General features: G+C 41.2%; 1 protein-coding gene across 2 annotated transcripts in view; it reads left to right on the top strand.

Annotated features, from left to right (window-relative positions):
- Nucleotides 1-27,747, top strand: part of nfatc3a (nuclear factor of activated T cells 3a) — a 177,745-nt gene that overhangs the window by 6,631 nt on the left and 143,367 nt on the right. For both annotated transcript variants that reach the window (XM_070897983.1, XM_070897982.1), the window contains exons 2-3: nt 7,561-8,671; nt 20,172-20,334. In XM_070897983.1, coding sequence (XP_070754084.1) covers nt 7,561-8,671; nt 20,172-20,334 — 1,274 coding nt within the window. The remainder of the gene's footprint in view (nt 1-7,560; nt 8,672-20,171; nt 20,335-27,747) is intronic.

The following is a 27,747-nucleotide window of genomic DNA, read 5'->3' as shown; positions in this document are numbered from 1 at the left end:
AGGAACTTGTCCAGCTCCCTTTTGAACACTTGTTGGAAATCCGCACTCGCTGTTCCAAAAGTCGATACCCTCTGTGAAAAGAGAAGCCATCTGACATCTAACCTAGTTCTAGACTTGCATAACTTATGCTGAGGTCAATAAGAGATTATTTGTCATGATGAGGGAGATTTGAAGCTTCAGATGTAAATTTCCAGATCTAAAGAAACCAATATGAAATGACCACTGTTCTTATGCTTTGACATTTTTGAATGCAATGGACTCGTGCTAGATATCAGATCTATATATTATAAAAACTTGCGTGCACACTTCCTATCTGTCACATATCAAATATGTCACAAATCAAACTTTACACACTGTTGAATGCAAATTGCTGTCACACTTTTTAAAAAAAAAGTGTAAATAAAGGCAGTAATATGAACTGTACAGAATCGCTCTCCTGAAATATACAATATTAGAGCAGTGTTGACCAGTAGAAATCACCTGACTAGGCACAGCGTTGGCTACGGTATCACTGTTTTAGCTATGTGCACAAATTTTAGTAGTAAACACCTCACACATAATACAGGTAAATGTTTTTCTTGTGCATATTTTTTTGCAATCTCATCAAAGTTTGGAATTCTGGCATGAATTTATCGGAGAGCACATCTTAGTGCAGCTTCTTGTCCAGCAGCTGCAAGTGGTACTTTAACTTCATCAGAGTGATGACTAGTCAAGTCAACATTCTCCACATTGAGATGCCACAAACCCACCCCGTTCTACATCAAGAGCATGGTTGACTGTAATGAAACTGAACATCAGGTGCTGCGCATAACGGGTGACCGATCAAATACCGCCTGTTTTGCACCACTGCTCGATGAACTGATTTACCATCAGCAGCACAATGGGACATTTGCTAGTTATATAATACAAATTGGTATTTCTAATGCACATGCATTTCTCTGTCACATTCAAATGCTTCTAAATGATTTGTAAACAAACAAGAGGAAAGTCATGGGCTGCAGGAGGATATCAATCTACTGGTCAGGTGGGCAGAGCAGTGGCAAATGGAATTTAATTCAGAGAAGTGTGAGGTGATGCACTTTGGGAGGGCTAATAAGGAAAAGGTATACACATTAAGCGATAGGCCACTTAATAGTGTAGATGAACAAAGGGACCTTGGAGTGCTTGCCCACAGATCCCTGAAAGTAGCAGGCCAGATGGATAAGGTGGCTAAGAAGGCATACGGAATGCTTGCCTTTATTGGCCGAGGCATAGAATATAAGAGCAGGGAGGTTATGCTTAAATTGTATAATACTTTGGTTAGGGCACAGCTGGAGTACTGCATGCAGTTCTGGTTGCCGGATTATAGGAAGGACGTGATTGCACTAGAGAGGGTGAAAAGGAGATTTACTAGGATGCTGCCTGGAATGGAGAATCTCAGTTATGAGGACAGATTGGACAGGCTGGGTTTGTTCTCATTGGAACAGAGGAAGTTGAGAGGAGACCTCATTGAGGTGTACAAAATATTGAGGGGCCTGGACATAGTGGATAGTAAAGGCCTAACTCCATTGGTGGAGGTGTCTTACGAGGGGGCATAGTTTTAAGGTGGTTGGTGGAAGGTTTAGAGGGGATCTGAGGGGGTGGGGGGGTTCTTTACGCAGAGGGTTGTGGAGATCTGGAACTCGCTGCCTGGAAGGGTGCTGGATGCAGAAACCCTCACCACTTTTAAGAGATGGTTGGATGGGCACTTAAAGTGCAGTAACCTACAGGGTTACGGACCTAGAGCTGGCAATTGTGATTAGACTGGATGACCTTTTGTTAGACAGCACAGATATAATGGTAAGTACTGCAGGGAATTGAATACGGCCAGGGTGATCTCCTGGGCTAGTTTCAATTGCCTGGATGGATCGGAGAGGAACTTTCCCAGATTTTTTCTCCCTAAATTGGCCTGGGTTTTTCTGTTTTTTGCCTCTCCCAGGGGATCACATGGCTCCTGTTGGGGTGGAGTGTAAAATGTTTCAGTATAAGGGGTGGCACAGTTGTGTGAGGCGGACTGGTTGGGTGCTCTTTGCCTTTCTGTCATTGTTCATAGGTTTATATGTAACCTTTAGGGTTGCTGACCAAGGGCCGTGCGGCTCTTTGTTGGCCGGTGTGGACATGATGCGCCGAAATGGCCTCCTTCTGCGCTGTAAATTTCTATGTTTCTATTAAGCTGACCAGAATAAGTTTGTATACTTTTTAAAAAAAAACATTTTTTTCCAAAATTTGTTTTATTTAACATGGCAATTTAGGTATCTCTCCAGTGACATCACTGGAAGAAAATCATTTTAGAGAAATGATTAAATCTGACAATGTGAGGGAGCTAAATTAACTATAGTCATTAGGCCATGCTGCTTCAATTAAACTATGTTTGTACGTGGGAGCTGAATTAACTCAGTTGAATCAGCATGACTTAATGGACTGTTTCGATAGATGCTAATACATCCCTTCATACTTTTGGGCTCAATAACTACTCTATTCAATTCCTACAATGATGTCATCAGCAGTCATTGTTTAATATACATTTATACATTTATATGAAACGCTCATGCCTTTGGATCAACCAGTTGTCTCTTGTTAGTGTGGCTGTTTATGTGAATGCAGCTGTACAAGTTATCTGTCGATCATTCTCAATGGACCAGATAGTGAATAAGGCTGTCTTCATTCTTGGATGTGATCTGTTTTAGTAGTAGAACTGTGGCACATATGATGGTGGAATTGACTTGTATTTCAAACATCAATTGCTAAAATATAGAAACCAGTTGCAAGTCCTTTGGATAGAACTACTTGTGAAGAAAAAGGCGGCCACTTTAGAAAGTGATTTATCTTTCACCAACTGCTCACAATTCACTTTTGCCTGTCGGATACATTTGTAATTTGATTTTCGATATACTATTGTTCTAATAGGTAACTTCAGTTAGCACGATCAGGAAGATAAGGTTTTGGATGCTGTTTGGATTTAGTGGATAAAAGTTTCCTCTGTTATTGCCTGCAACTGTTACTGTATTTGGATAGTTTGAACCCAATTCCTTTGTGGATATGTCATTAAATCAACAATATCATTCAGGTTACAAGGATTGCCAGCATGGAAATTGAAAAATTCTTATAGGTACAGTATGGGGCATTCATTCTTCTGGGGTTGGCACGAAGGCAAATAATTAGAATTTCAGTAGAGAGAGATTTACTGTGCAGCTTGATGTTTTACAACCTGGCCCTAAAGTGCCTGACAGTTTGTGACAAAAGTGGAAAAGTTGTTTCACTCCACAGCACTGATATCCTTTACCATAACAAAATATTCCTCTACCTTGCCAAAAAAATCATACAAAACAAATGCTAATAGGGACCTTCCACGAATTCACCTCTTGTGTAAAACTACGTATTAATGTCAAAAAAGTCTGTGTATTGCCCCTCAGCATTGTTGAGTCCTGATAAGTTGTGGAACTCCTGTGAATTTGGATTGAGTTACAAATATGGTTGTTTGTATCTGCCTAAATGCTCTGAGAAGTATATACAAATTGTAAACTATTTCCTTTAGTGGTTTAATATTAGCTTATAAATTCTGGAACAAATTGGTCAGTCAATAAGTACATTATTTTATTTTATTAAATATAAAGAGATTATTGTAGTGAGCTAGCCTGTGTCACTGTAGTTGGGCAAAGACAGTGATGATCTTCAGATTTTTTTAATTTTAAGAGTTATTGAATATAGTATTGAGTAGACTTTATAACTAGGTTGACAAATGAAAACTCTGGATTGACACCAATTTAGAAACTGCAGAGAGAACTGTGCATTTTTAAATGCATCTGAACATAACAATGATTCCACTCTGTTAGCTCTATGTGGTTAGATTGACTATTGCTTGAAAGCTGTTGGTATAATGCAGTCTGCTAACATAGTGAGTGAGTCAGTTGAGCTGGTATTTGACATTTTAATGGACAGTACTACCTAAAGGGCTTTCAAAGTTATAAATTATTGCCCCAATCCAATATTTACAGCACCTGCTAGAACTAGTTACTGGCTATATTCTGCTGTGCCTTTACATTTTGGGACAGGTTCAACTTTGGGGGTGTAAAACAGGCAATAACGGATCAGCCACCTGTTATACAGCCTGTCTGGTTTTCGGAAACTTGGACAGGGTGTATAACTGCTGGCCGATCCACTATTGTCTGTTTTATACCTCTGCCGAGTTTGAAAGTTCCATTCATTGTTACAAAACTGGAATTCAGCTTGCTAGCAGTTTACAGTAAATTATGTAAGTCAAGTGGTTGAGTGAAAATTGCAAAGAATACTTGCTTAGATGAATGATAACCGCTATGAAAGTTATCTGCACATGTGCAGTACCTAAACATCTGGCTTTGGATCGTGCACAGGGTTAACATTTGCAACAGATGCTCAACTTTAATTTTCCATAAATTTAAGGTTTTTATGAATCCCATTAAAGTTTTAATCTATATTCTTGGCAGACTTGCGGAAACACATTTGGGTAAATACAAACTTAAACTGCCGTTGTACAGTCTTTGTACTCCTTGTTCAACTTTTCAGATGCGTTTCTTTTTCTCATTTGAACTTCGGGTTAGTAAAGCTCAGGTTGAATAATGGTACATCGCAATGTTACTGCTATTATAGTATAAATTTTTTGTGGTACAGGTAGAGTGTCTGAAATCCGGAGTTCTGAAATTCGGAATGTTCCGAAATCCAGACACAGCGCCGATCCGTGGAGGGGCAATCTGGAAAATGCTCAAGTCCGCACAACCTTCCAAACCAATTACTGCCGCAAGTTCGGGCCCAGGGAGGGGGGAAAACACCCCCAAAAACAAAAAACAAAAACTCAAAACATTCAAAATCTCTACCCACTAAATCGCCGAAAAAACCCCCAAAAAATAAAAACTCCAACCACCTCTTCTTGCAGGTCTTCACACCCACAGGCACTGCTGCTCCTGGGGCTGCAACGCAGGTCCCCCCCGGGTGTCTTCCCTCGGCCAAAGCACGGCGACCGCAGCACCCCCAGCCTTGCATGCCGGCGGTCCGCCTAAAACCGCCGACACAAGACCCCGGCAAAACTCCGCAAAGCGTGCTCTGCATTTTCCCAAATGGCACAACACCTGCACAAAACAGCTGTCTGAAAACCAGACACGCACAGCGCAGTCATCTGGAATCGGCTCCCCAAGCCGGCCAGCCCCTGCCCCCAAATCAAACCGCGCAAATAGGAAGCTGCGATCGGATCGCAAAGCCCCATGACCCTGAGCCGACCTGGCTGCATCTGACCCGCTCCCACATGCATGCTATTAACATCTGATAAAAATATTTTAGTGTAGGCTGTACCACAATTTTTCTGAACAAAAATAAATCAAATTGAATAAGATTACAATAGAGAAAAGAATACAATACCTGTATATATTCTGCTCTTTCACAGAAAAGTTCTCTCTCTCTCTCTCTCTCTCTCTCTCTCTCTCTCTCTCTCTCTCTCTCTCTCTCTCTCTCAGGTTTTGCTGAAGGGTTGTGGATTCGGGACGTCGGTACCCGAACCTCGGCCTGGGCGTTTCTGGATTCGGGACGTCGGAAAGACATTCCAAAATATCTGGAACGGCAATGGTCCCAAGGTTTCCGGATTTCGGATGCTCTACCTGTATTAATTCCCTTGTGTTTTAATTGTATATTTATCATCTTGATTGAATGCTGTTGTGGTCACCTAGCAGTGCGATACTACATATAAAGGTGTTGTAACTTTGTTTAGGGGAGCTTCTGATCTTTGTATTTTTATAGAGAATTTTTAGGACCTTATCACATCTCTCAAATGTCCCATAGCACTTCAAGTACAATGAGTTACTTTGAAGTACAGTCGCTGTTATATCGGTGAATATGGGAGCCATATTGTGACAAACTGTAGTGAGTGTTATCCATCTACCAAAAACTCCCTGCTCCTCTTGAAATAGTGCCATGGGATCTTTAAAATGTCTCCCTGTATCACCAGAGCAGCTAAATGGAGTCTCTGTTTAATGTCTCACCTGAAGGACAGCACCTCTGACTATGTTGCACTCTTTCGGTACTGCACAGAAGTGCTAGCCTAACTTATGAGTTTAAGTCCTGGAGCAGCCTTGAACCTACAATCTGACTCATGAAAGTGTAACTAACTGAGCCAAATTGATACTGACATAACATTAAATTATGGGTCAGGGCACAGAACAATTATGATAGCTGAGAATTTTTCCTTCTCTTGAAGTGTAATTCTGAATCACACCCATTCATTTTACTTTTTACTTTTTTGATCAGTCTGCTATGTGGGATCTCGTTAAAAGCCTTGATAAAATCCATGTAGACTACATCAAACACACTGCCCTCCTTGTTATCGCCTCACAAAATTCAATCAAGTTAGTCAGACATGATCTTCCCTTAACAAATCCATGCTGACTGTCCTTGATTAATCTGTGTCTTTTGAAATGAAGGTTTATACTGTCCCTCAGAATTGATTCCAGTAATTTGCCCACCAAATTACCGAGGTTAAACTAACAGGCCTGTACTTAGTTTATCCCTTCCTCTCTTTTTAAACAATGGTCCAATATTAGTAGTTCTCCAATCCTCTGGCACCACACCTATAGCCAGGGAGGATTTCGGAGTACAAATACACAAATCGCTAAAAGTTATGACACAGGTTAGCAAGGCCATTTTTTAAAAAAAGCAAATCAAGCAGTAGGGTTTGTTTGTAGAGGTATAGAATTGAAAAGTAGAGAAATTATGCTAAACCTGTATCGAACCTTGGTTAGACCACATTTGGGAATACGGCGTACAGTTCTGGTCGCCATATTATAAAAAGGATATGGAGGCACTGGAGAGGGTGCAAAGAAGATTTATAAGGGTGAAACCAGAAATATGAGGGTATACATATCAGAAAAGGATGAATAGGCTGGATCTCTTTTCTCTTGGAAAAAAAAAGCCTAAGGGGTGACCTAATAGAGGTCTTTAAAATTCTGAAAGGTTTTGATAGAGTGGATGGATACAGAGAATATTTCACTTGTGGGGACCAGCATAACTAGAGGCCATAAATATAAGATAGTCACCAGGAAATCCAATAGGGAATTTAGAAGAAAATTCTTTACCCAAAGAGTGGTGAGAATGTGGAACTCTCTACCACAGGGAGTCGTTGAAGCGAATACTATAGATGCATTTAAGGGGAGATTAGATACGCATGAGAGGGAGAAGGGAATGGAGGGTTATGTAGATAGATTTAGATGAGTAAAGATGGGAGGAGGCTCGTGTGGTGCATAAGACTGGCATGGACTGGGCCGAATGGCCTGTTTCTGTGCCGTATATCTTGTGTAGTAATAGATTCAAACATACATGTTTGTACTAGTTAAATGTGCCTCTTTTTGAAACAAGCCTTGGTATGTTTAATATACACTTTTATGTCAAAGAAACAAAAAAGGCGAAGTAGTGCACTTCATCTTTATATTAGTGTAGTCAACGGATCTTGTGTTCTGTAATGAAAGCCACAAGAAACACATTGTAAATGAAAGACATAGCTTATTTGTTTTGTTTTTCTTTCAGATACAGAGCCAGATGATTCTGCATCATTTTACATCTTTAATGAAGGCAACCTTCAGTCAAGTATAATCCAACCAATTGGCATTCATCACCATGAAATGCAGGCACATTCTACAATATTTTCATCACCACATCGGCTGCAGACGTCCAATAACCAGGAATCTAAATATAATCCTGTAGGTGCACCAAAAGCATTTGAATGCCCTAGCATTCAAATCACCTCTATTTCTCCCAGTTGTCACCAAGGAATAGGGCCTAATGAAGAAGTGCATGCAAATGGCACCGATATTGACTATATGGAAAGACCATCCAGGGACCATCTATATCTTCCTCTTGATCCTGCTTATTACAGAGATGCATCACTAAGCCCAAGTCCTGCTAGCAGCATTTCTTCCAGGAGCTGGTTTTCGGATGCTTCATCATGTGAATCTTTCTCACATATATACGATGATGTAGACTCTGAGTTGAATGAAGCTGCTGCTCGGTTTACACTTAGTTCTCCTAGTGGGTCACCTAGATGTTGCCCAGCAGATGAGACATGGCAGCCAAATTATGCATTTGCACATTCGCTATCGCCTAGACAGTCACCCTGCCATTCACCTAGAGCTAGTGTTACTGATGAAAACTGGCTCAGCCCTCGCCCAACTTCAAGGCCATCATCTAGGCCCACTTCACCTTGGGGAAAGCGACGACATTCAAGTGCAGAGATCTGTTACGCAGGTTCACTTTCACCCCACCATTCACCAACACCATCTCCAGGGCATTCCCCAAGAGGAAGTGTCACAGAGGATACATGGCTTGGTAATGCTGCTCTGCAAGGTGCCTCAAATCTAAGTCCTGGGCTCATACCTTTTCAGTGTTGTCCTCCAGAGACTGATATCCCTTTAAAATCAAGGAAGACCTCTCAGGACCAGGCTGCTACAGTGTCAGGAAAAATAGATTTGACTTCAGAAGATCAGGGAAGTTTGTCACCTTCAGTTGAATCTCCAGGAGATGATCTTTCTGGCTCTCCACATCCTTTAAAGAAAGATTTGTCAAGTGAACAGTTTCTTTCTGTTCCCTCACATTTTACTTGGAACAAACCAAAACCTGGTGGCCATACACCTATATTTCGGTAAGTCCGGCACTTGTTTTAAAATAGAAAGGGAAAATGCAAAAAATATTCAAATTTTGTCTGATAATGCTCCTGTGAACCACTTTGGGACATTTTACTATGATAAAGATGCTATATAAATGCAAATTGTTGTTGCATGATCTTTGGAATGTATTTCACTTGTACTGAGTAATAACTGTTGACATTAAGTAATGAAGAAATAACATGCCATAACAGGGATTTAAAAAAAAAAGGAATTTACAATATCGAGATAAAAATTTAAATGCGTTTCAGCAGTTTTAAACATAGGTACAAATCCAGACTAGGTAACTGGAAGAAGGTGCTTCTGCTGCCTATAAGGGTCTCTTTGAAAAGAGTTTGAGCACTCTTGGACTGGTAATTGTCTCAGCAAGGTACGAAGGATAGATATTGAGGGAAACGGAATACTTGCTGGTGCAATGGGTAGTCTTCTGAAGTGACCTGGATGTGCTTACTTCTGACATTGGTCTCCTAAAATTATAAAGTGCATTCCCCCTGTACCTTGTTGAATAGAAATAAGATACACTTAAAATAGAAGACTGAAAGGAAATGAGCCGTTATCATCTTCACTCATGGGGCAGATCCTTGCATGCCTGGTACACACACCAGTCATTTCAATGGATGAAAAATTGAAGGCGACAGATGTGGATAATCAGCCTTGTCTACTTCCAATCTTGTAAGTAGATTGCCCATGATCTTCTGTCCATTTATCTTGGAATCATAGAATCCTACAACACAGAAGGGCTCTTTCCCTGTAGCCCTGCAAACTTTTCCTTTTCAAGTATCCAATTTTCTTTGAAAAGTTACTATTGAATCTGCTTCCACCACCCTTTCAGGCAGTGCATTCCAGATTATCATAACTCAGAGTTTAAACAAAAATCTCTTCATCTCCCCTCTGGTTCTGTTGCCAATTACTTTGAATCTGTGTCCTCTGGTTACTCACCCTCCTGCTACTGGAAACAGTTTCTTCCTACTTGCTCTATCAAAACCCCATATAATTTTGAACACTTCTATTAAATCTCCCCTTAACCGTTTCTGCTCCAAAGAACAATCCCAACTTCTCCAATCTCTCCACATAACTGAAGTCCCTCATCCCTGGTACCATTCTAGCAAATCTCTGTTGCACCCTCTCCAAAGCCTTGCCATCCTTCCTCAATTGTGGTGCGCAGAAATGGACACAGTATTCCAGCTGTGGCCTAACCAGTGATTTATAAAGGTTTAGCATAACTTCTTTGCTTTTGCCTCTATTTATAAAGTCAAGGATCTCGTATGCATTTTTTAACAGCCATATCAACTTGTCCTGCCACCTTCAAAGATTTGTGTACATAAACCCCCAGCTCTCTGTTCTTGCAGCCACTTTAAAATTGTATCATTTAGTTTATATTGCCTCTCCTCATTCTTCCAAATACATCACTTCACACTTCTCTGCATTTCATTTCATCTGTCATGTGTCTGCCCATTTCACCAGTCTACTGTCTATCCTGAAGTCTATTACTGCCCTCCTCACTGATTACTACATTTTGTGCCATCTTAATTAATTAAAAATCAGGGGCAATCAGCCAATTTCTCAATATACACAGGCTCCTCACCAGTATGGCTCATTTGTAAAATCAGCCCAATAGAATTGTTAAATGACCCCCTCTTCCTTCCCCCCCACCCCCCAACCCCCCAAAATAAAACTGCAAAGGCTGGTAACACTGTAATTGGCAAACGTGAATGGTGCTGTTCTTCAGAAGAACTGAAGTTTTTCACTAAGCATCCGACTGGGATAAATAATTAAGAGTTTGTATGGCTTCATTTCTCTTGAACCTTGAATGAATTGTCTGGGCATGACTACACTGATGACAATGTGGACGCGATAACGTGTCCCTGCAGAAATGGGATCTCTTCCATGCAACAATATTTGAAAGGCAGGCATATGTTGTAGTATTTAAAATGAAACCAGGACAACGTGGGGGAAATGCAAGTAGGAATACAAATGAAGGAGAATGGAAATTAGCGGTTTTCCATTTTGTGCAGTCAGAATGTCCTCTGAGAACCTTTTTGGCATGAAAGTAGCAGATCATCTTCCAACAGAGTAGTTAATTGCAAGTGCAGCAGTAAAGTAACAATTGTGCTCAACTCCTCCTATCCCACTTCTGAATACCAGAATCCTCTAACCCCTCACTGGTGCTGACAACAGTTGTCTGGCAAACCTGTACTGCATCAGATTGCTAATGTTGCTCTACTGTTGCTTCAACACAGAGAATTGCAGGTGACTTGTCTTCCATGTTGAATTAGAATTTTGGTTGTGCTCTCGGAACAAGTGACCCCCTCCTCCACCTGACATTCGACGCTGTGACCCACTTCGGTGCAAACTCTGGGCCTATTGAAGGATGGTGGGAGGGGGTAATTGCTCTCACAATCCACTCTCTTCCACCCATCTCCCCATTGAAACAAATTGGTGGCCACATGGATAGAAATTTCTGCAAATGCCCCCACTAAGAGCTTCGTGAATGCCAGTCCAGCGATTGAGCATATAATCCAGGTTTAAACTTCACTGTAGTACTGAGGAGTGCTGCATTGTCAGAGTTGCTGCCTTTTGGATCAGATGTTAATCTGCTCAGGTTGATGTAAAAGATCCCATAGCACTATTCGAAAAAGAGCAAACAAGTTCTCCCAATGTCCCAGCCAATATTTATCTCTCATCCAACTTCAGTTTAAAAAGAACAGATTATCTGGTCATGTATCTCATGTTTGTGGGACCTAGCTGTACATTTTGACTGCTGCGTTTCCTAGATTCCTTCCATTACAACAGTGACTATACTTCAAAAGTAGTTCATTTGGCAGTAAAGCATTTTGGGACGTCCTATAGTTGTGAAAGACATCAAATAAACAAGTTCTTTTCCTTTCTTTTCCTTACCTCTCATCCTCTTCACTCTCCCTCCACTCCTCTCATTTCTTCCCCCCCCTCCCCCTTCGCTCAAATTCTTTTTCTCTTTTCCCCCGTTTCCACCTCCTTTTCTCACTCGCCTTCCCTTCCACCTCCTCTCTTTCTTCATCTTGTTACCTATTCTTGCTAGATTTGGGTATCAAATTTAATATTACCGTTTAAACGATCTCCTTTAAACACGTCCATTCTGAATGGCAGGTTATAGATTTATGCATTGAATCAGAAAAATAAGTCCATTCTTTTTATACCCCATTCAAGTGATAAATATTGAAAATAGTTAGTTTTATAATACAGAATTTGTTTCTAAAGTTGAACTAACTCCTGAGTAACAAAGTCTCAAGTGATTCATGATCACGTTCCCCTCTATTTTCCCCCCTCTCCCTTCCAGAACATGTGGAAAACTCCTGCCTCAAACCACTACATGCATATTTTGTTACAAAGTCTATTTAAGGCCTCACACTGGGGTTGCTAATGCTGGCTGAATGTATTCCTGATCTCCCATGTCCCCCTGCCCCGCCTCCACCATCGGTCTACCAACGCATCCATCCTCGCGAAGCACTGCCTTTCCATGCCAATTGAGAAGTGAACAGGCTCTTCATTACCCAACTGGATGATTTTCAATGTTAGTCAAACCTCCTTTTTCCCCATCTCATAACTGCGAAGTGAATGTGTACATAGGGGCATTAAAAAAAGCTTTCTATGAGTTTTCTCCAGGGTTGCTCGCAGCAGTGCCTTGGCGATCAATCTCCAATTCTTGGAGAATCCAGGACATTCCTGGAGGGTTGGCAACCCTATTTTACACATTAAGACACTCGAAGTCTAAAATTATACTTGTTTATTGGGTCAGGGTCTTGTTCCATTCCCTAACTACCACACACTGGACTTGGAGTGTGTATTCCTCTTGACGATACAGCTACAAAATGTGTAATATATTCAAAGTGAAATAATTAGATTCCCCAAGAGACAACTAGAAATTCTAAACTAGTTCAGCAAAGAAAATAAAGAGAAAATGCTGGAAATACTCAGCAGGTCAGATAGTGTCAGTGGAGAGAGAAACAGAGTTAACATTTCAGGTCGCTGCCCCTTCGTCAGAACAGATTTCCAATACTGCAATATTTTGCTTTTGTATCAGCAAATAAAATACTGCTTTTGCAGTTATGAGTGGTAACTGTATAGGTTCTGGGACTGGTAATAATGTAGTCCCAGTGCTTGCAGCTGACTTGCTTAGACTTGTTGCATAAGGTGCAACAACCAAAATTGATTTCTCCTAAGATTGTAACAAAAGCTACATTTGAAGTGTTGGTTGTTGGAAGCAGGTGTGACTCTGAAGACTTCAATTTTAACCTCTATATATACACCCCTAAAACAAACTTCCTCTTGAATTAGACTGGTACAGACCCCAAAGTCAGATTCAAAACACAGGCTTCAGTGTATACATTACATTAATTCAAGACTCGAGAAGCCTTGAAGCTAAAAATACCAGGCTTGATGCAGCCTTAATCCCTTGGTGCTTTTTTAGCATTTGCTACTTGCTTCAAGGGAATGCTGGCTAGCCTTTTGGGAAATAATCAGCAGACCAGCAACTAAAATAAACTTAAGTGAAGGTTAAATAATTAGATTGCTGGATCAGAAATCTTATTTACAGAATGCAATATTTGGGAACAAATGCTGAAGGGGCAGATTCTGAAGGAACCTCTTGAACGTGGTAGCTAAATTGCTATGTAGTTAAGTTAATGTATATTTTTTAGTCTTGTTGAAACACTTATGTTAAATGATTGAGGGGGTTCCTGATGCTATAATTTTGAGAAACAATGATCCAGCTGGCTAGCTGTAACATAAATGTTTTTTTAATAGGACTGGACTAAAAGCTAATGAGCTTATAGCAAGAATTCTTGTTTACTGGAATAAGTAATAAGTATTTTAGAAAAAAAATCAAAAGATTTTATAAATAAATTACCCCAGTTTACCTGTTCCCTCAAATGATTCCAAAGCAAGATGGTTAAATTATTGTAGTCTTCTTTCAGCCTAATTGTGTTGAAAGATAGATCTGTTGTAAAGCTTGAACTATCAGATTAAAATTGTGGAATCCCTTTGTTGCATATCAATCTCAAGTTGCAAAATTGACATGTCATTCTCAAAACGCGAAGTTCAGACAATTAAATTTGGGGCAAATATATTTTTTTGGTTTGTGCAAATCTTAATAACCTGTTATTTTAATGAAATTATCTGCTCATATCTCTGCTCATCTCCACATCCATTAAAAAAAAGATAGACTTGCATTTATATAGCACATTTTATGACTTCAGACTGTCCCAAAGAGCTTTACAGCCAATGAAATACTTTTGAAGTGTAGTCAATTATAATATAGGAAAATTCTCCTTGCTGACTTCCCAAGCTCCTCCTCATGTGAACTCCAACTTGCCCATTTCTCTGCCACTGCATGCTGTCCTGCTCACCCACTTTTTTTTGTTCATCTCCATTAGCACTTTGTCTCCCAATGGTCCAAATTTCAAAGCCTTGTTGTTAATTACAAATCTCTCCCTGGTGTAACCCCACTCTACCTCTGCAATCTCCTCTAGCTCTAAAATCCTGCCTGAATCTGTGTTCTGTCCACTCTGGCCTCTGTAATCTCCCCTCTGACATTTGGTGGTGGTGCTTTCAGTCCCCAGGTCTTGCCCCTTGGAACAACCCTCCCATCCTTATACCTGTGCCTTGTTACTTCATACTCTATCTTTAAAAAACCTGCTTAAAACATATTTTTGACTCTGCTTTCGGTCAGCTCTCCTAATTCGCCGACGTCTCAATCCATTCTCGTACATGAACGTGATGTATAAATGCAATTTGTTGTTTAGTTCTAATTTAAATGTATTTTCAGTTCACCCTCCAATGTAAATGTTAGTTTGGAATGAAGTTTTGCTTTTTATTTGTTTTGAAAGTGACTGTGACGTGAATCGGGTTAGTGTCGACCCAGCTAATCTGCAGCCTCATGGTGTATCACAGTGCGTATCTCAGATTATAATTTGACACCACCTGCTGCATGGCCTGCTTCAGGTACAGAAGTGCATTGTAAATGCTGAGGGGATCAAATTCAGATCAAGATCAGTATCATCCAAACTGAATTCAATCTATTCTGTAAACAGTGATGCTCCCATATCTGATGTTCTCACAATTCCTGCTGAGTTGACACTATTTAAAAAATAATAAGGAAATTGCAACATGAATGCCAAACTGCTGCTACTAATGCAGCAGTGGGGAACAGTTCTTGCCTATATTGACTATTAAAACCCAAAAAGGCCTTGTGTTAAAAGCTTTTTTAATGATTTTCCTTTGTAGAGGCTCTAGAGAGTAAACAGGAGCAATTATGGAGCTATAAATAATGTAAAAAATCATTATCAATGAGCTTAAAAATGTAATCTTAAGAATTGAAAGAAAATTAGTTAGCTGTTACTATATTAAAAATAAATTTTGTACTGCAAACATTATACTTCAAAGTTAATAACAGTACAAGTCAAATGAAGTGCATCGTGATCAAACCATAAGTGAAAACCATTAAGAAATTTAGAAAACATTATAGGGCTGAAATTGCCCCCCTCCAAAAGGTCCGTTAGCACCACCGGGGCGCTAAAGGGCTTTCGCACGGGCGTGGCGGTCAGAGCGTCTTTCCCCCCCCCAGAAACTAAAGGTGGTTTGCGCTGTTCCCCGCGATTAGCACACCAGAACGGTGCGCACACAGCGATAATGTCATTGCCATGTACACTGACCCCTTATCGTCCACTTTGCACCCTTCGTGGGAAATTGCCCTGCGGGGCGTGGGCCGATGCCCCCGACAGCTTCTCTGGGCAAGAAGCTGTGGTGGCTGGGATGCCCCGCCGCCTTTAAATGGGAGGTGGTAATGCCGTGGCCACCATCTGTTTTCTGCCGGCTGACTTTTCAGTCGGACTGTCCATGGCGGTCGCTGGTGTGGCTGGGCCACCAACATGCAGATTGGCATCCACTCTTGGGTGCCAGGCCGCTGGCCTATCCGACACCCTCCCTGATGGCCCCGCGGGCGCCACTAAAGAGGCTGCAGAGTTCGCAGCAGTCCTCCCCTTTAAAAGAAGGGGAACGACGTTGTGATGCATCAACGCCGTGCTAACTTCGAAGTCGTGCCCACGAGCGCACGGTCACCGCCCCACACATTTTTTTTGCCTCTGAGGCCAATTCCACACTGGTGGCGACGCTTCCCGCCCTGGCACTAAACTATTATTTAATTCGAAGTGAGCACCCCAAACCCAGCGCGGGGCATTTACTGACTCAGTATGTTGTATTAATGCAAAAAATGAAAAATATCCTGGACAGCTTAGCAATGGTAGTGGAGGCTGTGTGATGCCAATGTTCATCTTATTATGAGCAGAGTTTAAATATAGATGCCGTGTGCATTGTCAGTTTGTAGAGTTTGTTTGAAGAAGGTTTTGTCTAAATAGAAATGACGAAGTGGGGTAACTTAGACACTAGGTTAAACAATTGTAATATTTTAATACTGGGGTAATTTAGGTAGGTCAAATAATATTGTTCTGAATTATAGACCTATTTGTATGAAACAAATGGGTTGGCAATTGCAATATTGAATTCTTACTAAAACTAACATGAATTGAAGGGTTTTATTTAAGTTAGACTCGTGCTCTCCGTAGTAGAGCTGTAATACAGCAGACAGGATGCAAATAGTTCTGGTAATAGTCTCGGTAAAAGTGGACTGTGTATTTGATCATTAATTACTGTAAGTATTGTAAAGTCCTTTTTCCAGTTAATGACTGAGATCTAATCTGTAGTGTATCTTACTTTACCCATAGTTCTTTAACCCTTTACTATTTCAAACATCAGTTAGAAAGAGTAACTTTGGATGTCCTACGTTATGTTAGTAATCAGCACATGGGTGATTTTAATTTCATTGGTTCATTCTGCTCATTAAATGATGGTAGTATCTGGATAAATGTGTACATGATATAATTTCGTGTACTTTGTTCTCACTGTTATGTAGAATTTGTGTTAATCCAACATTCAGGGATCTGAAACAGCTATGCAGAGAATAACCTCAATTAATTTTAACAAGTCAGTATCTGAGATTAAGTTAAGCACTTCTGTGATCAACTCAAATTCTGAACCTTTTTGAGATTTCTAATAAGTTTCATAGTGCTAAATGATTAATGTGTTTATGAAGTTTCTTGAATATAGTAATCAAACTTCATTTCTATATTAGTTAAAATGTTTCTTTATGCCTGAACATAGTACAATTGCATGAAAATGAGTTGAAACCAAAATTCAGTAGGTCTGCTTTGAAAAATGGTTCAGACCAGCTTTTTTGTGAGCTTCCTCTAAAGAGCTTTTCAAGTAATTCAGGCAGTGATATCTGTAGTCAACACTTGTTACCAGTTTATCATTTGAATAGAACGTCCTCCTGGGATGAAACCATCATATGTTTAATTACCAAAAATTGCAAAAACATCCTATGTCCTCTTTCTTTTTAACCAATGAAGTTTTATACCATTCTGCCAGCCTGACTTGACAGCAGTACATAGTTATTAATGACTCACACCTGTTCCGGTTAGAAGCTCTTATGTGAAAATAGGGTGTTGATTATATTCTTATCAAAAGTGTCCAGACCTAAACCTTTAATTGAAATGAATAGCAGACTACTACCAAAAAATGCAGGAGACTTGAAGATTGTAGATGCGTATTTATATTTAAGTATTACTTGAGATTGGAGTTTTCGTAATCAGAATTTATATCAGTTAAACATATTAAAATATATATATATTGTTTATAATTCTGTTTTGTTTGTGTGTATATGTGAATACATGTGTATATGTGAACTTGCATGTGCCTACAATGTGCCTTGAACTTTATATACACCAAGAGGCTGAATTTTTTTCTCTCATTTTACATCGACGTGATCAAACAGACAAACCTCGGTTTAATATCTTGCCCAAAGGGAAGCATCTCCCAACAATGTGACACTTCCTCAGTACTGCACTGGTGTGAGCCTAGATTATATACTCTGGTCCTAGAGTGGAGTTTGCACTTGCATCCTCTGACTCCGAAGCAAGAGTGCTATTGTTCAGCCAAATTGAGACTCTGAAAGCTCTGCAATGCCTCTAGAATGCTATATAATTGCCAGACTCCAAGCAGCCTGTACTGCAATAGAGTACAATTTCCATTTTGTCCTTTTAGGTCTTTTGGCTCTCCTCCTCTTCCACACTCTACCCTCCCCCTTTACTCTCTTCCTTTTCTCTCTTGTATTGTCTTCTCTTCTGTCCCCATCTCCTCCCCCCCCCCCCTTCCTTTTAGTCTCCTCTTCTCTCCTCGGCTCTTCCAAATTCTCCTTCTCTACAATCTTCTTCCTCTCCTCCTCTCCTCCTCTCCTCCTCATCCTCCCCCTCCCTCAATTTTTTCAGTTTAAATAGATTACAGTGACTTCTTTAGGGGTTAAGAATTAATGTGTGAATTATGTAACTGAGTCAAGTTCCCCTTCTTATTCATAGCTTGCATCCTCTTCTCTTGATTTCAAAATACAAATGGGAATGAAACAAATATATCTTTTCACAAACACGAGACTCGGAGATTGTATAATTTACCCATAATTCTCAACAAGAAAATGTGTAACGGCAGCCTCAGTGATCTGATTAAAAAGCAGAGGTTACTCTTGCTATAGAAATGTGATGAGTTGTGAAAAAGTCACAATTTAAATTGGGTAAAGGGGTTATGCAATGATGTGAAAGAAATTACTTCATCTTGGGGCTTAGCTTCTTCTCACTCATGGAGATTGCAGTCATATTTCAGCACTGAAGTCAAAAATAAATCTATTTTCATAGTCCTAGCTTTAATGTCTGTTAATCGCTAATCCTTGTTTCTGTCTATTTGATCCTGTATAACATTCATCACTGAAAACTAAAGAGAAAGTCAGTTCTGTAGTGTTTCATGAAAGAGGTGCAAAAGATATTAAGACTTTTGGCTTTCTGTATTTAGTATCACACTGGCCATCAATGCAGAGCTTTTACTCATTCATTTACTGAAAATAACACCGTTTATTCCTACTCTTTGCTTCCTGTCTGCCAACCAGTTCTTTATCCACGTCAGTACATTACCCCCAATACCATGTGCTTTAATTTTGCACACTTATCTCTTGTATGGGACCTTGTCAAAAGCCTTTTGAAAGTCCAAATATACCACATCCACTGGTTCTCCCTTGTCCAGTCTACTCGTTACATCTTCAAAAAATTCCAGAAGATTTATCGAGCATGATTTCCCTTTCATAAATCCATGCTGACTTGGACCGATCCTGTCACTGCTTTCCAAATGTACTGCTATTACATCTTTAATAATTGATTCCTACACTTTTCCCACTACCAATGTCAGGCTAACTGGTCTATAATGCCCTGTTTTCTCTCCCTCCTTTTTTAAAAAGTGCGGTTACATTAGCTACCCTCCAATCCATGGGAACTGATCCAGAGTCTATAGAATGTTGGTAAATGACCACCAATGCATCTACTATTTCTAGAACTCTGGGATGCAGACTATCAGGCCCTGGGGATTTATTGGACTTCAATCACATCAATTGATACATTGATGAAACATACAAAATATCTCAAAGTACTTAAGAAAATTACTGAAAAGAACAGATAGCAAACCATGGGTGAGAAGTTAGGAATGGTAACTGAAGGCTAGGTCAATATGATGCGTTTTAAAGGAGGGCAGATGAGTAGCGAGATTGAGGGGTTTAGGGAAGGAGTTCCAAAGAGTAGGGCTGAGGCGATTGAAGGCTCTGCTACCAATGGGAAGGTATGTAAAGCTGAAGGAGGTTTCTCTTCTCCACTAAAAATTCCACTGAACAGTCAATGATGGTCTCATTTTTCTTTACCTATCTTTGGAAAGGGCCCGATCTTTTCTTGCTGAGCCACCATGCACACCTGGTTGCGGTCAAATCTCCGTAGAATGAGAATTGAACTTGAATTAGCGCATTGGTGTTCCATATTCGTTGCACCACTGTCTTGTATTTTTGGTTTAAAAAATGTAACTATATCCACAATTAGAATTTATGTATATCCTTTTTTACTGACTATCTGTAGCTTGTGTGAAAATGCATTCTTTGTTTTAATTGAATTTTTTTTGAAATAGAAGCATGATTACTTTGTGTTTGCATTTTAATTTAGTTAGCCTCATTTAACACAATCTTCCAGCTTCCATGCTGCCTCTTGGGATTGGGAATCAACTTATGTGACCATCTTCATCCCACAGAATGCTTCCTCTTTTTGGCTGATCATGCAGAGGCATTGCCAGAGGGTAGTAGGGAAGTTTGTGATGTGTAGTGTTTTATCTACTGAGTTGGAACGGACAAATATGGTTGTAGATGTTAGCAGAAAGGGTATCGAAGAGAAGCACATTCTTTTTAATGGAAATATGTTTTATCTGTACCCAATGCAAGATACTACTTGAAATGTCCATACAATGGGCATATTGAAATACGTGTAATAAAATTTCACAAGTGTACTTAAAGCATGTTTTTTGGGCTTTCAGTACATCATCGTTGCCTTCCTTAGACTGGCCCTTGCCAAGTCAGTATATGCAGTATGATCTAAAGATTGAAATGCAGCCGAAGACCCATCACAGAGCTCACTATGAGACAGAAGGGAGTCGAGGAGCTGTGAAGGCATCTTCTGGAGGACACCCGGTTGTTAAGGTACTTTCCTCATTTTGCTCAATTGCTGACAGAAATTGATTATGTAAACCAATTTACCATTACAAAAAGAAAGAGTGAAGTGTTTTGAGTGCATATCAAATTTTGCTTTCAGAAATGCCATAGTTATTGTGAAATTTGATATATAGCTGGCAATCCTGTTTTATTTTCTCAATATAGTGGAGTCCAATACTTACTGTATTGGTATCTATGCACTTTAGGAAAGATCACACACAAGCACAAATACTGCTCAGCTTCTTCCTTGCTGGGCTTTCTTTTTGCCAGAAAGTTTGTTATTTTAGCAGTGTTTTAATACACAAAATGTGACTGCAGCCAGTTTTATCTGGTTTGTCAAATATGAACAGCTGTCTTAGTGTGGCTTATGGGCAAAAAGGAAGCTCTCTTTAAAAATTGCATATCCTTTTTTTTCTCGTATCTTAATTCTGCAGCATAATATCCTATTTATTGCTCGTGGTTGTGATATGATCGCTTGGGTTCACAAGTCTACCATAACCTGTTGATGCACTCAAAACAAAGCAGCAGGGACAGTTGATTGTCACTGCGATTTCAATGTGTGGGGAAAGTTTCACATTCTCTTACCTGTGATAGACAGCATCACCATGACATCATGAATTAAAAGGTGGTGCCAGGGACCTATTCCTGACACGCAATTAATGCATGCAAGAAAATGGGGGGGGAAATTGCGGTTGGAGGCTTCCTTCGGACAAACGCTTCCGACCTAGAAAAACTACCTGTTGGTCCCGGAGGAACGTAGGATTCTGGTTGGAGGCCTCAATTGACTGTGCTGCATATGGGAACATGTCCTCCAGGTACGTATTTGTATCCTGGAATCACGTGGGTCTGGACCACCAATCGTTATGGAGTACAGGTATTCTCATTGATAATAATGGGAACTCTGTTTTTACAAGCTCCCCTTATTATCAATGAGAATACTCCCCTAAAACAAGAAACCCAACACAATAAATTAAAGAAAAACACCTCACATATTTAAAATTAATTGAAATTGAATGTAATTAAATGTTTTAGAAAAACATTTTTTTGAAATTTTTTTTAATGTAAAAAATAAACTGGCCTTAATGGACAAGGTTTTTAACAAACATTAAATGTTATCACTAATTTTTATATGTTTTAAAACTCATGCTGGTAAAAGTAGACTATACACCTGCTTTTACTAGGCGTAAGAGTTTGAAGGACATTCGCTGGGCAAGAGTTGGGCAAATAGTCCAATCTCTGCCCTGCGTATGTCCTTCCTGCAGGGATGCATTGGACCTGTCAGAAGAAATTTTGCAGACCGGAAAAGCCGGTTCTCGGTGTATGCGCATTGCATCCCAAGAACCGGCATTTGTGAGGCCTTTTCGATTGCGAGTGCACATCGTACGCACCCAGAGAGGCCGTAATTTTCGGGCCATTATTTCTAACTGCTTCTATCAATTGTATCAAGTTTGGCAATGATGGTGCGTTTATGTGAGAAAGTACTCGTTATACCTGCTTTCCATCACTTTGAGATGGTGACTGCTTCATCAAGACCTATATGATGGTTTTTTTCGTTAACTTTTATTGTAATCGTGCTGAAATTGTTTTGATATTTTGGTAAAAATCATAACTTTTTTAATTGGCAATTTTGTAAATGTGGCTAACTGCAATCTGGAAACCTACAAGAAAAGGAAACAAAGCATTTAGCAAATTCTGCACTAGTTGGTTTTCATCTTGTAATATTTGAATACTATCTAATAATCTTATTCTATTTTGACTTTTTACGTATGAGAATACTACTTTTTGGTGCTGCTCATAGTTTTAGTGTTGCTCATCAATGTACTAGAAACATGAGCAATGCTTATGACGCATGTTCTTGTCACAATGTGGTAGTTTATTTTTTCACTTATGTAAAAAAAAAAGCTGAGTGCTTTTTCCTAGATTCAATCAGATAATTTCACTGCCCCACCCTCACCCCAAAATTACAATTTTTTAGGCTTTGTGGAGCTTTGTATATTCTCCATTTCAGCAACTGAAAGGTGTGGATGTTTTTAGATTGCATAAACCAAGGGGATTTCTTTGGTCATATCCACTATTTATTGCTAGTTAGTGTGAGTGTTCCATTTTCAGACTGATCTCTGGCCATTTCTCTTTCCCCTCCCACATTTATGTATTTGTTATATCTGTTTATATCACCTCGTGGCATCAATTCCTTTATTCTGATGCTGATAGTCAGATCTTCCTCGCTGCCATGCTCCACATCACAGTCAACAAGCGACCCGCTGGAGTGGAACTAAACTACAAAACCAGTGGGAAGCTGTTTAACCTGCGCCGTCTCCAGGCCAGGTCCAAGATCACAACAACCTCTGTCGTTGAGCTGCAGTACACGGACGACGCCTGCATCTGTGCACATTCTGAGGCTGAACTCCAGAATATAGTTAATGTATTCATCGAGGCATATGACAGCATGGACCTTATGCTTAACATCCGTAAGACAAAGGTCCTCCACCAGCCTGTCTTCGCTGGACAGCACTGCCCCCCAGTCATCAAGATTCACGGCGCGGCTCTCGACAACGTGGACCACTTCCCATACCTCGGGAGCCTTTTATCAACAAAGGCAGACATTGATGCGGAGATTCAACATCGCCTCCAGTGCGCCAGTGCAGCCTTTGGCCGCCTGAGGAAAAGAATGTTCGAAGACCAGGCCCTCAAATTTACCACCAAGCTCATGGTCTATAGGGCTGTAGTAATACCCACCCTCCTGTGTGGATCAGAGGCATGGACGATGTACAGAAGACACCAAGTCGCTGGAGATATATTGCCAACGATGTCTCCGCAAGATCCTGCAAATCACCTGGGAGGACAGGCGCACCAACATTCGTGTGCTCGCCCAGGCTCACCAACATCCGTGTCCTCGCCCAGGCTAACATCCCCAGCATTGAAGCACTGACCACACTCGATCAGCTTCACTGGGCAGGCCACATAGTTTGCATGCCAGATACCAGGCTCCCTAAGCAATTGCTCTATGCGGAGCTCCTTCACGGCAAATGAGCCAAATGGGCAGTGGAAACGTTACAAGAACACCCTCAAAGCCTCCCTGGTAAAGTGCGACATCACCACTGACACCTGGAGTCCCTAGCCAAAGACCGCCCTAGGTGGAGAAAGTGCATCTGGGAGGTGTTGAGCTCGTCGAAGCTCAACTCTACGAGCGTGAAGAGGTCAGGCGCGGGCAGCGGAAGGAGCATGTGGCAAATCAGTCCCACCGCCCCCCCCTTCCCCCGACGAATGTCTGTCCCACCTGTGACAGGGTCTGTCGCTCTCGCATTGGACTGTTTAGCCACCAAAGGACTCACTTTAGGAGTGGAAGCAAGTCTTGCTTCCGAGGGACTGCCTATGATGATGGAATGATACTCAGAATACATAGGTCTCCACAGGGGAGTCGCGCAAGTGGAAATATTTGGACAACTAGCATTAATTTTTGTTTTAAGTAATTTGGACTGAAGCTAAGTATTTTATCATTGTGCTTGGCCTTGCTGTTGCTGTTGTCTTTGGTAGGTGGAAAGATATCTTGAGAAATTTAGAACAGGAGATAAGGAGAAATTTCCTCACTTGGAGGGTAGTGAATCTTTGGAATTCTCTACCCCAGAGGGCTGTGGATGCTCAGTCATTGAGTGTATATTATATATATATATATATATTCAAGACTGAGATCGATAGATTTTTAGATGCTAAGGGAATGAAGGGATATGGTAATCGGTGGGAAAGTGGAATTGATATGAAAAATCAGTTATGATATTGAATAGCGGAGCAGGCTTGCGGGGCCGTATGACCTACTCCTGCTCCTATTTCTTATGTTCTTAAATAGTGTACTGATGGCTTTTCTACTTCAGAAGCATTTTATTTTATAACTGCAACTTTAGCTCATTTGAATAGTATAACAGTACTGTTATTCCCGCCCCCCACCTCAAGAATTTGATTGATTTTTGGAGTTTCAGTTTTGTATTTTTGAGTTGGAGCAAATTTGGTGTTTTTGGTGTTAATATCAGTAGACAGTATTTTTTTAAATAAAGTTTTCTTCAAAGGCATAATAGTGAATTTATTTTGTTAGTATAGTAAAAGAGCAAATCAAATAGTAGAACTGTCTTCATCTCATTTAAAATGAGCTACATAAGAACATAAGAAATAGGAGCAGGAGTAGCCATTTGGCCCCTCAAGCCTGCCCTGCTGTTTATACTTCTAATAAATCATATATTTGGAATTTTTGCTCTTTCTTACCAGTAAAGATTTTAATCTTAGAAAACCATTCAATATTAACATGGCTCAAATAGACGACAACTTAAGCTTTCCCTGTTTGAATTGATGACCTTGTAGTTTGTTGTTTGCAGGGTGCACTCAAAATTCGCATTAAAGCCATCGGAGCCATTAAACCAAACAATAAACTTGCAGTCATCAAAATTTGAAGTCAATTCCTCATTCACCCATTCTGTATGGTTCAGTGCCTTATGCTGAATATAAAAGTTCAACCCCTTTAATGGGCATTGTGACTTGTAGAAATGGTTACCTTTATATCATCATAGGCAGTCCCTCGAAATCGAGGAAGATTTATTTCCACTCTAAAAATGAGTTCTTGGGTGACTGAACAGTCCTATATGGGAATTACAGTCTCTGTCACAGGTGGGACAAACAGTCGTTGAAGGAAAGGGTGGGTGGGGCTGGTTTGCCGCACGCTCTTTCCGCTTGGTTTCTGCATGCTCTCGGTGATGAGACTCGAGGTGCTCAGCGCCCTCCTGGATGCACTTTCTCCACTTAGGGCGGTCTTTAGCCAGGGACTCCCAGGTGTTGGTGGGGATATTGCATTTTATCAAGGTGGCTTTGGGTGTGTCCTTCAAACGTTTCCTCTGCCCACCTGGGGCTCGCTTGCCGTACAAGAGTTCTGAGTAGAGCGCTTGCTTTGGGAGTCTTGTGTCAGGCATGCAAATTATGTGGCCTGCCCAGCTGAGCTGGTCAAGTGTGGTAAGTGCTTCGATGTTGGCCTGGTCGAGGATGCTAACGTTGGTGTTTTTGTCCTCCCAGGGGATTTGCAGGATCTTGCGGAGACATAGTTGGTGGTATTTCTCCAGCGATTTGAGGTGTCTACTATATATGGTCCATGTCTCTGAGCCATACAGGAGGGCGGGTATCACTACAGCCCTGTAGGTCATGAGTTTCCTTATATGTAATGCATCATGACCAAAGGAACCTAAAACGAAGGGTTCGAAATTTGATTACTTTGCGCTCAAGAGCAGCACTGTTAATTACTCCCACCACATTGGGCAGGAGTTTAGCAGCGGCGTTGTGCCCCCATCTCCTGCGCCCGGAGATCGTGACATCATCGCCGTGCGCATTGCCCTGTTAGCGCCCCGAAAGTAGCTTTTGCCCCCTGCAGCAGCGCCGGATAATAACAGAAAAAGGTTCGGGGGACACATATCGGGCGGTTGGCTGCTACGGTGGCGAACATTAAAAGGGGGGTGGCCAAGCGCGGAATAAAAATGTACCTTTTTGTTGCCACTCCTGATGCTTTTTCGTAGGGTCGTGGCTGCGATCGCGTGCCAGGTTGATTGCATAGCACCCCTGCTCCCTGGTGGTCCAGGTAGGTGTGTTTTTTTTTGCAGAGTCGGCAGCATGGGCCATTCCCTTTAATTGAGGGAAGGGTCCCTCGGACGCGGAAGTGCTGTGCGGCCAAGTGCATAGTACTGCTGAGGTGTCCGCCCCATTACTGCACCAGGAAGGAAGTGGAGCGCTGTCGACGCTCCACTTCCTTCCGGGGGCAGTAACCCGAATTTATTGAGAGGGGCGAGACTTCTGCACCTGGAGCTAAGTCTCGCACCTCTCGAGTGTTACCACCCCCAAATGGGGTGATGCCGAATTTCTCTCCCTAAATATATACTCACCTATACGATAGTTAACCCAGGGAATTTCACAGTGAATCTCGCTAGACATATGAACTGGATATTATGGGGGGAATTTAAATCCCAAGATGAGTGGAAGAGGTGTGGGAGGGCAGGAGACATATGGTTCGGTTCTTTTTTAAAAAAAAAAGTAACCTGACTTCAACCCGCTGCGAATACACCTACTTCTGGTTTAACTGGGATGGGTTGGGAGGCGGGTAAGTAACCTGCTCTGGAGGTGGGTCAGGAATTAGAATAATCAAATGAGGTAGCATGCCTCAGATTTTAGTAGCTATGCGGATTTAACTGCTGCAAGCCGGATTTTCCAGGACTTGCGAAATCCAGCAGCTGAAGAGAGGCAAGAACTGCCAGATCCAGCAATTAAGTGTGTTTCCAGCACTGCTTGTGGGCGAGGAGGAGCAGTAGTGCTTCCTCGGTCCCCCCAAGCTTACCTGCCGCGATCTGACTCCTTTCCACGATCGACTCTTTAGTTCCCCCCGCCCCCCCACTATTCAAACAGGAAATGAACATTACAGAGCGACAGTTATGATCAGACACGGTAGGAACGGTAGCATAGTGGTTATGCTACTGGAATAGTAATCCAGAGGCCTGGCCTAATGATCGGAAGATGGGAGTTTAAATCCCACTACGGCAGCTAGGGAATATAAATTCAGTTAATTAAATAAAACTGGAATTAAAAAGCTAGTATCAGTAATGGTGACCATGAAACTACTGGATTGTCGTAAAAACCCAATGGGTTCATTAATATCCTTTAGGGAAGGAAATCTGCCATCCTTACCTGGTCTGGCCTATATGTGACTCCAGACCCACAGCCCTCTGAAATGACCTAGCTAGCCACTTAGTTGTATCAAACTGCTACAACAAAAGTCAGCACTGTGGGAGTATCTTCACCACGCGGACTGCAGTGGTTCAAAAAGGCGGCTCACCACCACCTTCTCAAGGGCAGTTGGGGACAGGGAGATAGAAGAGCAAATATGTAGGCACATTTGCGAAGTGCAAAAACTATAGGGCAGTAATAGTAGGGGATTTCAACTATCCTAATATTAACTGGGACAAAATTAGTGTGCAGGGTATAGAGGGTGCGGAATTCCTAAAATGCATTTTAGAGAAGTTTTTTAGCCAGTATGAAGCAAGCCCAACATGGGAGGGGGCGGTTCTAGATTTAGTTTTGGGGAATAAAGCTGGGCAGGTGGAAGGGGTATCAGTGGGAGAGCATTTAGGTGCTAGTGACCATAATTCTGTTAGATTTAAGATAGTTATAGAAACATAGAAACATAGAAAATAGGTGCAGGAGTAGGCCATTCGGCCCTTCTAGCCTGCACCGCCATTCAATGAGTTCATGGCTGAACATTCAACTTCAGTACCCCATTCCTGCTTTCTCGCCATACCCCTTGATCCCCCTAGTAGTAAGGACCCCATCTAACTCCTTTTTGAATATATTTAGTGAATTGGCCTCAACAACTTTCTGTGGTAG

The sequence above is a fragment of the Pristiophorus japonicus genome, chromosome 13, assembly GCF_044704955.1.
Source record: "Pristiophorus japonicus isolate sPriJap1 chromosome 13, sPriJap1.hap1, whole genome shotgun sequence".
NCBI lineage: Eukaryota > Metazoa > Chordata > Chondrichthyes > Pristiophoridae > Pristiophorus > Pristiophorus japonicus.
The sequence above is the reverse complement of the archived record's forward strand: the minus strand, read 5'-3'. Positions and strand labels throughout refer to the sequence as shown.